Source organism: Penicillium paradoxum (assembly GCF_028828445.1).
Source record: "Penicillium paradoxum strain IBT 22861 chromosome Unknown utg000007l_segment0_segment0, whole genome shotgun sequence".
In the NCBI taxonomy this organism is placed as follows: Eukaryota; Fungi; Ascomycota; class Eurotiomycetes; order Eurotiales; family Aspergillaceae; genus Penicillium; species Penicillium paradoxum.
In genome coordinates, this window is record NW_026643185.1 from 1,667,350 (window position 1) to 1,679,345 (window position 11,996).

Genomic DNA, 11,996 nt, shown 5'->3' on the forward strand with positions numbered 1-11,996 from the left:
CCAAATGGATAATGCGGAGAAAGAGAGAGAAGGGGCGTAATAATGAAGATAGTTGATCTGTGACGCACATCCGGTGACTCGATAGGTCTCGAGTGTGCCAGTCAGCCTAGAACGCCACACAGATGATGCAAACACGGGGGATCTGCCTAGATGCTCTATCTTTTCGAATGTCCCAAAGCACAAGGGGTTTCAATTCTCGCTACGAACAGAAATGCACGGTCGCAAGGATCGCCCCCCAGTGTCTCCGATAAGAAGGTTGCAGCTGATCTCAGGTTGACTTCGGAAGACGTGATGGAAGATCGTGATCTCAATTGGACGAGGTCACGATGTCACGATGTCACGATGTCACGATTTCACGATTTCACGATTTCACTATCTCACCAGCCATTCAGAGCTCATTGGAACGTGACTTTGGCAGGTTGTTCTCCATTCTATTCTGAGTTACACGGTTGATCTGATTCAAACGTCAATCATTTTGAAGGTTGGATTGGATACATGTACAGGACCATAGGTTGGGAGAATTATATATTGGGAGACACTGCTATCAGACTATATACAGACAAAGCATTCCCATATCACATTATGACCAAAAGAAACAAGGAGATGGTGAGGTCAGGGAGCGAATCTGTATGTGCGTATAGATCAGAACACATACAATAGTCGCAACTCAGGCCATCAACACTCGTAATGAATCCCTAGGTAGAGGTAGTACCTGATATCACCCCCTTAAAGTATGGTTTTAAGTACTGAAATGGGGTCGTTCTTGACATTTTGGTCCTCATCGCCCAGACGGAGAAGTCCCTCAATGAGCTTCAGGAGAATAGGCTCAAGATTGACACCAAGAGCAAGGGGATTGAGAACTGTGCCAAGCTTAGTGCTCTTGGTGCAACCACGCTTCGTCTTGCCAGCAAATGCATCCTGAACGAAGTTGATGGCTTCGGGGATGCCAACAATTTCAGTGGTCGCGTGGCCCCCGCTGGCATAGGTAGTGAACCTGACGTCCGCGCCCGAATCACACCAGCTCTTTGCCATCTTACTGGCATCATTGTAGGGGATAATTTCATCCTTGGTGGCATGGTACACAAGAGTTGGGGCTGTTGGGGTCTCGTCCTTGTCAACGCCCATGACAGTTTGCTGCAGAACCTTCTTGACGGTCGGCTCGTGAACAAAGCCCTCGCCCAGGGTTTGGAAACTAGGATCGAGGATGGATTTTCCCAGGAAAGCCGCCAAGGCTCCAATAGCGCATTCGGAACCAACGGTTTCCAGCACCTTTTGGCCCTCCGCGGTTACGACCTCCGTGATGATAGAGTTCAGCTCAGCACCATAGGCACTGGGCTTCGCCAGACCGACAATAGCCGTGGGGAGGAATCCAGCGAAGACGGTGTCATCAATCTGGTAGATTGTGCCCGTGAGATTTGAGGGAGTTCCACCCTGCACCCAGCCCTTGATGTTCAGCTCTGGTGCGTATTTGGGCTGCAAGGAGGCTGCCCAGCCAGTGGCAATGGCACCGCCTGAATATCCAACGCCGACAACCATGGGGTTCTCTTTGAGACCCAAGGTCTCGAAGTTCTGCACGGCACGGACGCCATCCAATACACCCGTACCTGACAGACGGCCAGCACCAAAGGCCGCATCGGGTCCTTCATAGTCGGGAGAGGCCACAACATAGCCAAGAGCAAGATAGATCTCAATGATCAACATCTCAACCGAAGCGATCAGACTGTCCTGTGGGGCCCCTTGCTGGTAGCCATAGCTAGGATGACATTTCGTCGCAGCGCTATCATAAGCCGTGGCAAAGGACACGAAACGATCGAGCTTGGCGTTCTTCGGCTTGAAGATTGTGGTCACTGTTGAGATAGCTGAGCCATCGATTGCCACAGTACGGTAAAGCAACTGATGGGCTTCCACGTCGTTTGGAATGATGCCGAAGAAAGCGGCAGTGATAACGCGGTTCGCAAGGATTGTCCCAGGTGCCTTCGACTCGAAGCCAGCAGGAGGCTTATAGAATGGGTCATTGTCGGGATGCTGTGGTGCACGAGGGAATTGAGGTGCAGGCCGGGCTGAAGCAATTGGCAGGAAGGCCACCAAGCCAACCAGGGCGAGGCGCACTATGTGCACAAGGGACAGTGCCATTTTCTTGCTCTATGGATGGGAGTCAAGGCTGAGATGCTGCATGAGGAATGACACACTGGACTCGGGGCCTTGTGGGCATTATATCCCACATTCTGTGAATGTGATCCAGAATCACTACTCCGTACCGAGGCTGGTAGACAGAGCGGCGATCATCGCCTAGTAGTTCCTGGTGACGGAGAGTAACCACCATTCGGGTCGCTCGATAGTCTGATTGATCCCCTGTAGATCCCCCAGTCGATATATCCTTCATTTTATATGACCCACAGGAGCATCGATCTATGGAATGAGCAGATCAACCTGCCAACAACGTCGAACAATCTCATTGCTTCGATTTCTCCTTTTCTTTCGACGTTTCGATAGAAGCTGGGGTCAACAAAATCTCAAAACCCCGAAGGATCGGCGCCAGCCCCGCACACGTTGTCCGTCCGGGGAGATCCACAAAGGCACTCTGCAATGCTCCGAGGCTGATTACTGCAGCAAAAAGGTTCCATCGGGGCAAGCCTCATCTGCAGTGAATACGGCGTTAATACGACGCAAGTCCGAAAAGGCAGAGCTATGCGGAGTCCTCCGTATGGAGCAGATACGGCTGGCCGTGCACGGGTGCTTTATTTCGGCATGCTCTGACCACATAGAAAGCTTTACCCCTCATCGTATAGTCCGTAGACAGCAGAAACTTGCAGCTTGTCGTCATCTTTGTATTGGCATTTCACGTGCAGAGGCTTACTGGGGTCATATCCGCCGAGTTCGTCCGTGTTGATATAGAATATTGAGAGGCGTGTGACACTTCCATTTTGGGTAAATTCAAGCCACGTCCAAGGTGAAATCCATAATAGGGTCTTAGTCCGATTGGTAAAGCTCGAGTGCATAACGGGCAGAGGGACATATGCGACTTATTGAGGGAAATGTACACCAAATATGTATTCTGGACTATGGTGGTGCTTAGATGTTTTGAGGCACCACAGAGGATTACCCGTACTCGTGTCGTATACCTATACGCTAGGTATACGATATAAAATTTAAGGGAACCCCTGAATTAATGTTAAAAGAATTTGTCCAAGAACCTTGGGGATGCTCACAAATCAACCATCTCACCTGGTCTGGGGATCTGCAGTCTCGCCAAGAGCTAAGGAACATTGCCCAGCCAATCTCCTTCCTCGGTACGAAGTACTTTCTCGGCACTTGAATGGAGAACCTCCGGGGTACAGTGAAAGAATTGCACCCCATTTAACATGACTCATTAGCGCCGAATGAATCACTTGTCACCTTTGGTTTAGGGTTAGAGCGCACCGGGGGAACTCCGTACACCACACATCTATGTACGACCAGTTGGCTATTCTAGGAGCAAAACGACGACATAGAGAAAGCTGGATTCTCCTCAAATCTATTTCCTGTGCCTAATATTGCTCCTATTTTCCCGTCTTCGTTGACCCTGGCGGGAACCTCTTGTGGTTAGGTATCTCAGTCCTGGCTCTGTCTAGATCTCGATTCCCAATCTCTTTGGACAATCTGGGAAGTCTCTGTGGACAGACAGACGAGTAAAATATTCTTTGCGACCAATCAATCAACCTGGGAAGCTACGGGCGGCTAAAATATACTCATTCCAAGGGGAAGCTCGTGGATCGGAAACACACGGGCACCTAGCTCTTGAATCAACGTGTCGCTCGGATACATACATAAGTGAAGTCAATTTGCTTTTGTGTTTTCGCCCCTTGCTTGTCGGATCCAGGTCATTATGCTTCCACGGCTGTAAATGAGCCAATTGTTTAACCGATTTGTCTTTAATGAAGGTATTCACTACTTCCTATAGTGTCGCTATATATATCCGGCCCGGATTCATACATATGTAGTTTGACTGGTCCAGTGATATCTAATACATAACTTTGGCGTATCCAGGTAGAGAGAATAAATATTGAGAATATTTTAGTTTCATTTCTCATAGCCCCCTTTGAACCTTATTGTCCCCTTCGTTTGGTGGTTTCTGCTACTCCGTATGTACTTCCTTGATTGCCCACGGCCGTTCATAGGGTTTTCTGGTCATAGACCCATTCGGAGGACAATCTTCCATCAAATGGGGCTGTGGCGCAACGGTAGCGCGTGCGACTCCAGTTCGCAAGGTTATCCGTTCAAATCGGGTCAGCCTCATTTCTTTTTTCTTTTTGCTTTGTGTTCTTTTTGTATGGATTTCCATGTTGTTTTCCCACTCTCTTTGGTAGAATACACACGCAGCTGTACATCTCAATGGGGCTCTCTGCTCCTTTTCTTGTCCTCTCTTTTTCCTCTCTCGATCTTCTATAAATACACGCCCAGAGTAATCTGAACATAGATATCACTGATCTAAGAATCCAAAAAGCCATTGTAGTGGCAATGAAAGAATTTCCGCTTTGTTGCTCTCAAAGCGCAAAACACCACATCCCGCATGCCATTATAAAACCCCCAGCAAAGCCACTTCTCTTGTTGGTCAGAAATTATATTATAGAAAACTACAGACTAGCTACAAGATCCGTACTAATCACAAAGATCAGCTCTTGACCGCATTCCATCATCCAGCCAAATGGGTCGCCAGGTAAGTCCATTCTTGATCGGAAAGTCCCACACTCCGGATCCCAAAGACGACGGGACAGGGTATTGCTGGGTCAGTATAATCCTTCTCCCAGACATGAGGAAGAACACCCACACCGACGAAGAGATTATGATTTTTATAATACATAAGTGCAAAGCCGGCCAAACAGCCATGACCCATCAACCAATGCACGGCATGGGGGACCACTGTATCTCGTTGCCGATTAAGTGGGATACACCGCGGCAAAGCTTGGATACAGTTCGTGCTCAGGCTACAATTCTCGCAATTTGGTGGCTTCGTAAAATCCGCGAAAAGAAGGTTACCATTGACCACAAAATTGTTTTTGAAGATCGCAACAGGGATGGTTTGAAAAGCCTGTTGAACGAGATACCTCCTGAATGGGAAAAACCAAGCTTTTCAAACTAGTGAAATGTAGGTATGGGAATCTCCCAAGGCCGGTGTATTAGTTTAGAGATGCCCAATCATTTCCCTTGTTACCCTTTTATAAGCTTTAGAATCACAATAGTGCTTCATTCTCCCAGGCTTCCTTTTCGGTATATCAGTATTTATAGGTAACTCGTCTTCCATGTAGATAGTTTGACTCGTCCCTCGATATAAGAATGCTCTCTATAAAAAGAACAGGATATAACGGAACCGTGCGGCACATTTGACGGTATTCAGCAAAGGAGAGAAAGTCCATCAAAGCCAATCAAAAACAACATCATGACGTGGATCGAAAAACGGCGACTTCTTCTTCGAGGGGTTGAGATTGATATGTTCCAGCCGTCTCTGCTCCTGAAGATGATGCGAATACAGACTAGTGGACGGAATCACCTTGGACTCGGATACGTGAGTAATGTGATTACCATTGTGTATAATTTCCTGCTCTCTCTCTCCTCAAAAAGGGTTGGCCGGATGAGCGCATTGCCTTGATGAACTCGATGGCATTGTGATCATGCAGTAGATTGACGTTGTGCGGCGGACCTGGAAGGGAATTGAGAATATGGGGCAGCGACAGGGAGTATATTCGAGGAAAAAGACAAACCAAAAGAGGGTTTATACTTCGTCATCCTATCGATCTCCCACGGGATTGCCCTGGAATGATCTTCGCCTCTTGTCCGGGGGCATGGAGGGACACGCGGATTGTAATTGGCCACGACAGTGTTGCAGAGAACCACAACGTCCTGGTGGTCCAATACGCCTGTTCGTAGGTACATGCAGGCTAGTTCATGTAGTTGACGGCTTTTCCCAGTTCCTTGGAGGGTCGATAGATTTCCCAATTCCCACAAACGTTTACAGCAATATCAAAGCCGATCAATGATCTAGCTCTTGATATTCTGACGATTCAACTGGATTGAGAAGTTCCGACATCATTCTGCTTCCCTAATGTAGGCTGGGATATGTAATTTCCCAAACTGTACCGTTATGTGTAGATGTGTAGAGGCTTTTGACCGGACGGACGTTATCGGCGACTGCGGGGCCTGCGACCTGCGGATGACGAGGGCAAACCGGCCGGATTTCTGATTCGCAACACTTCTGGCTTTCCACTGATTCCTGTTCCATTACACACTCTCCATCTGTCAACTACTTCGAGTTCTGTTTTCCACTGCAAACGCACACCAGTCCGGCTCAGATTAGCACTTTCGCCACACGCGCATATTCCGAACCCACAATCGATTTCGCGTCACCAAAATCCATATCGGCCAGAAATACCCTCAATAGTACCGACAGCGCGTCGATATAACGAGCGCCGAGAAACCTACTCTTTTCCTCCTGGACCAGGATCCTCTTATCACCCAGCTTCCCCGTCGCAGTCCACCCCACTGGTGACAGCGACGCTCAGCTTGGGTCTGATAAGAGATTCGGCGCGTCGACCACTTCGGGCACATGAGTAACAGGCTTTGGGTGTGTTTTATTCAAGATGATGTGGAACGGTTCCAACGGTTCCTGGCGAACGTGACGTTCGCCGGACCGCGAACTGCAGGCGGCCTCGGAGGCACCTCCAGTGCTGCAACAAATCTGTCCTCGAAGGCTGCAAGTCCCGGGTCCATGATCGCCTCATCTCCAAATCCACCGAGAAACAAAAAGAATCTTGGATCGTCGCCTGGAACGCCTGTATCTGACCGGACCGCCTTCCCGCGCGGGACTGTGACTCTGTCGCGCGCCGATGTCAATGCTCGGGATAATTACGGCCGTACACTGCTTCACCATGTCGCCTCGTCCCCGAAACCTACCGCCCCCGAGTTCGCACGTGCTTTGCTGGAAATTCCGTTCATCGATATCTATATGCAGGACTGGGAAAGTGGATGGACGGCGTTGCATCGGGCTCTCTACGCCGGGAATGCTACAATTGCTTTGGCGCTTATGGCGCGCGATGCGCAGGACATGAGGGATTTCAGCAAAGCTGGGAATACCAGCCCTCCCAGCGGTGGCCTGATCAAGATTAAGGACTTCGAAGGGTACAGTCCTTTTGACGTCTTCGGTGCGACCATCCGAACCCGCGACATCAAGCATCTTTCCGAAAACTGGCCGACGTCAATGATTGGTGGTGCTCTGGGTAGCGATGCTGCTTCTAACCCTGCCTCGAACTATGGAGATGACGATGAAGATGGCGCATTTGGTGCTAGGAATACACTAAGGGCGGCCGTGGATATCTCCGCTGATGAAGTTTTCACTCTTGGAAGCAACAAAAACCTAACCCTTGGCCTAGGAGATCAGGATGATAGGCAGTTTCCGGAGCGCATCTCCTTGCAGCGGCCTGATCACCTTCTGCATCGGTTTTACCGTGAACATCGAGAGAAGTTGGAACAGTCAGGGCTCCAAGAAAGCATCCCAAGTGGCAGGTCAATCGAGCTGCCTACATTGATCAAAAACAAGCCAATCAAAATCCAAGACATCGTCATGTCTAAACTGCACACCGCTATTATCACTCATGATCCCGAGGCTAATTTGTTCATGTGTGGGTTTGGGCCTGGAGGTCGCCTTGGAACAGGAGATGAGTCGACACGGTTCACCTTCGTTTGCATTGAAAAGGGTGGACTAGAAGGAAAAAAGGTCGTTTCTGCTGCTCTAGGCCAAGATCATAGCTTAGCCATCACCGAGAACGGGGAAATCTTCAGTTGGGGAAGCAACAAGTTCGGACAGCTTGGCTATGGTCTGCCTAGAACCAGCAACAAAAACGACGTTCCTATGCAGATGCTTCCTCGTCAAATCTTCAATCCATTCAAGAAGGAAACTATCATAGGTGCAGCAGCGTCATCTATTCACTCGGTGGTGTTTAGTACCTCGGGTCTCTATACCTTTGGCAAGAACGAAGGTCAGCTTGGCCTGGTCGATTCCGATGCTCGTTCACTTGAGGTGCAAACGACACCGCGGCGCGTTGGAGCATCTCTTTTCAGTTGTCCAATCAAGATGGTATCTGCTATCGATCGTGCTACGTCCGTACTTCTGCAGAATAACGAGGTCTGGGTCTTCTCATCCTATGGATATTCAAAGCTTTCATTCCCACTGGAGATGAGCTCGAGATTCTTCAAAGATAGCTTCATGACCACCAGATACGACAAGACTGCCAATCGTGTCGTCAAGCTCGCATGTGGAGGCAACACCATTTGTGCATTATCCAGCTCTGGTGATGTATTCACCGTCCAAGTGAACCAGTCCGATAGTCCTTCGACTTTAACATCCACAACCAATCCCGCGAAGATTCGGAATTCTTTAGCCGCTCCCGTTCGAGCGTGGTCTGTTAAGAAGTCTTACATGGCTGCGAGTGATGTCGATGTAGGACAAGACGGTTCTATTATCATCTGTACAACATCGGGGTCTGCATGGAGAAAAGAACGACGGACAAAGAATAAGGAGGGTGCCTCGAAAGATTACAAATTCGCTCGCATACCTGGTCTTTCACGGGCGGTAGCAGTCCGCAGCAATGCCTTCGGGGCCTATGCCGTCGCTCAACATGACTGTGAAGTGACCAGAGAACAGATTCAAATTGACACCAGTAGCCTTTGGGATGATTTATTGCCGTTGTCTCCATTCACGACGCCCGGCCCGGAAGAATTAGACTTGATCCTCGATGAGGATGCTCAAGATGCCCCCCTCGTGCTTTCTGCCACGCAATGCATTCAAAGAGCCATACTTTCATCAACGGACATTGAAGGCCAATTTCTTTCTGTATGGACCGAGGGAACTGTTTGGGTAAAGAGCTCCCTGTCTGACTTCTGCATTCCTGTCCACGAGTTTATCCTAGCTGGCCGGAGTCCAGTTTTGAGGAAGGCACTGGAAGAATTCCGCAGATCATATTATTCTTCGGTTCCAGATGTTTTGGATGTTCAATACGGGAAGGATGGTCATCCTCAAATCTGCTTCCAAGGGGTTGATTGGTTGACCGTTCTGAATGTGGTGTTCTTCCTTTACACGGACAGCATCTTAGATGTTTGGCACCTGGCAAGGAGTTCGCCTGAAAACTCGACTCGTTATCGACAGGTCCGCACTGAAGTCATGAGGGTCGCTATGCAACTAGGCTTATCAACACTAGAACGGGCGGCACGTTTAATGGTTGAGCCGCAAAGGAGCTTGAAAAATGACATGGCCTGTGCCATCAACTATCCATCCTTCTTTGACAGTGCAGACTTGGTTTTGGAGCTCAAAGGTGGTACAATCAAGGTGCACAGCCAAGTTGTGTGTCAGAGATGTCCGTTCTTTGACACCCTTTACAACGGCCACGCAGCTGGAAAGTGGCTGGAAATCCGTAAACCAACTCCAGATCAGGGTATCCATGTCAACCTCAAACACATTGATCGGTCGACGTTTGAATTCGTTCTGCGTTATCTATATGCCGATATAGAAGAACGAATGTTTGATGAAGTTCGAAGTGATGATGTTGATGAGTTCATTGACCTACTACTGGATGTAATGTTCGTGGCAAATGAGTTGATGATCGACCGACTATCTCAGGTGTGTCAAAAGATGCTTGGTCGTTTCGTTACAACACGGAACGTGTGCTATCTTCTCAATTCCATCGCCCCTTGCTACGTCACGGAGTTCAAGGATGCGGCCCTGGAATATATCTGCCTTAATCTCGAAGCCATGCTCGCCAATGGATATCTTGAGGATCTGGACACAACCCTGCTTCATGAATTGGATACGATCTGCCGCGAGAATCAACTGGCGTGCTGGCCCATCTCTCGCGGGCGCAATTCTGAAGGGTATATCTTCGATCAATACCCCGAGCTTGTTAGCACTGTGGAAGCAGATAAGCAACGAAGAATCGATGCTATGGATTTGCAGTCCCGCTATGGTTTTTTCGAACTCTATAATGGTCGACCCCGGTCAACGCCTAATGAGAAGATGAACTCTTCTCCGTCTATACGAAAATCTAAAGCCAGCATCTCCGGAGAGTCACCGAATATTGGTGGAAGTCCAATGTTGAAGCTAAGGCAGTCGTCTAGTGATCTCATGTTCCAAATGGACGATGAAGCCCTTATGTCACCTAGTGCCTCGAAAGGAAAGGGCGTCGTGCGTGGCCTGAGGTTTACCGAAGGCATTCCTGAAAATCGATCATACCCCGACTCCCCAGCTTTAGGGGCAAGCGTCCCAGAAGGCATCTCATTGGGAGATCGTAGCTTCCTAGACGATCAGATGTCTTCTCCGCAAGATCCGCTATTAGCGCAGTCTCCATCTGAGTCTAGAGCAATTTATCTTGGCAAAAAGCAAGCTCTAGCATCATCATCTGATCCTTCTTCCGCGCCATGGACATCGCCGATGATCTCGAGCTCCAAGAAGGATCTCAAAGATATCATGGGAGAAACATCTCAGTCTCGGGTGTCAAACCTCACGTTAGGGATGACAGATCGTCGCGAAAGCAGCGGTACCTTTGTACCAAAAATATCCCAAAAAGAGCGGAAGAAGCTCCAGCAACAACAATTGCAAGAGCAGCTGGCTGCTCAACAGAAGGCGAAGCAGGCACCGCAGAACCCTTGGCAGAAGCCGACCAGTTCTTCTCCCGCATCACTTCCTTCACTCGATCCTCTTCCAGGCCAGAGCTCCCCCGCCTCTGATCCTGTTCGATCACCGCAAAGGCCCATGACCATGCGGCAAACTGTAGCCGGTACCCCTCCGCCCAAGTCAAAGCCAGTGGCCACACCCGTGGAATCACAAGGCCGCAGCGTCCGGCTCCCTTCCCATTTAAAACCTTCTACCTCAGGACCTTCGACAGCAACCCACAGCACCCAAACTTCATCACCACAACCAGCCATCCAGTCAATCCGTCATATCCCACGGCCCGATCTATCACAATCCCGATCTCCATCCGGCTCTTACTCTCTATCTACCATTTTGCTCCAGCAACAGAGTGAAAAGGAAGCGATCCGCGAAGCAGCCACAGCCAAGCACAATATGCAAGAAATCCAGGCCGAGCAGGAGTTCCAGCAGTGGTGGGATCAGGAGAGTAAACGCGTGCAAGGCCTAATAGATCCTCAGCCAAGCGAACCTCGCTCTGGAAAGAGCGGACGAGGCGGCAAGGCGCCTGGTGCCGGTGCTGGTGCAGGTGCCCCGCGCAAGGGTCGAGGCAACAAGGCTGCCGATGACGCGCGTGCCCCTGAAGACCAGAGACAGAAACGGGTATCCGCTCCAAGTTCTGGTCGCGCAACCCCCAAGACCAACCAGACCGGCCAACCTCCAACAGAGCCACAAAAAGCCCAGAATGGGAATCGCACTGGAGGTCCCGGTGGGAACCCAAATGCGCGTCGCGGGGGTGGCACTCGACGCGGCAAAGCGAAGGATCGCACGTAAGAGCATAGATGGAGTGTTCGATCACTCATTTTCTTATTTTATGGTTAGTATCGATTTAGGGTTCGAGCCCCCTTTCCATTGTACATTTTTTTGTCGTGGCTCCCATAGAATTTTTAGATAGAATTGCTTGAATCCCAAGACCGAAGAAATTGACGATACTGAACACATGTATTCTAGAGCCAACTAAGCATAGTGAAGTCAAGTTTGCTATTTTGGCATAGCAGATTCACATAAGGTTGGAATAGCCAGGGTCACTCTTATCCTTCGTTATGTGCTATCGCAGCCTCGACACTGTCTTCGAGGGTAATAGTGGGCACAAACAGGTGACATGTAGTGATATGAGATAACTATAAAGCTGTACCAATTGCAACGAATATTGACTGCATAACTACATGTATCTGGATTCTCTATTAGCACAGTCGTCACCAGAAACATTACCACCAGAGCAGAAGAGGGAAGGTGCAGATGATATAGCCGATTCGAGGCAGGAGCTACACAGAATGATTACCAGCTC

General features: G+C 49.4%; 2 protein-coding genes across 2 annotated transcripts; one reads left to right on the forward strand and one right to left on the reverse strand.

Moving 5' to 3' along the window:
- Positions 1–726: 726 nt before the first annotated feature.
- Positions 727–2,133, reverse strand: N7457_008189 (Lipase secreted; the record flags this gene model as incomplete). Its single annotated transcript, XM_057179232.1, has 1 exon — positions 727–2,133. One exon carries the CDS (start codon positions 2,131–2,133, stop codon positions 727–729), a length of 1,407 nt encoding a protein of 468 aa, XP_057027618.1.
- Positions 2,134–6,580: 4,447 nt separating this feature from the next.
- N7457_008190 (BTB domain and ankyrin repeat protein) lies at positions 6,581–11,482 on the forward strand (the record flags this gene model as incomplete). Its single annotated transcript, XM_057179233.1, has 1 exon — positions 6,581–11,482. One exon carries the CDS (start codon positions 6,581–6,583, stop codon positions 11,480–11,482), a length of 4,902 nt encoding a protein of 1,633 aa, XP_057027619.1.
- Between the last annotated feature and the right edge of the window lie 514 nt (positions 11,483–11,996).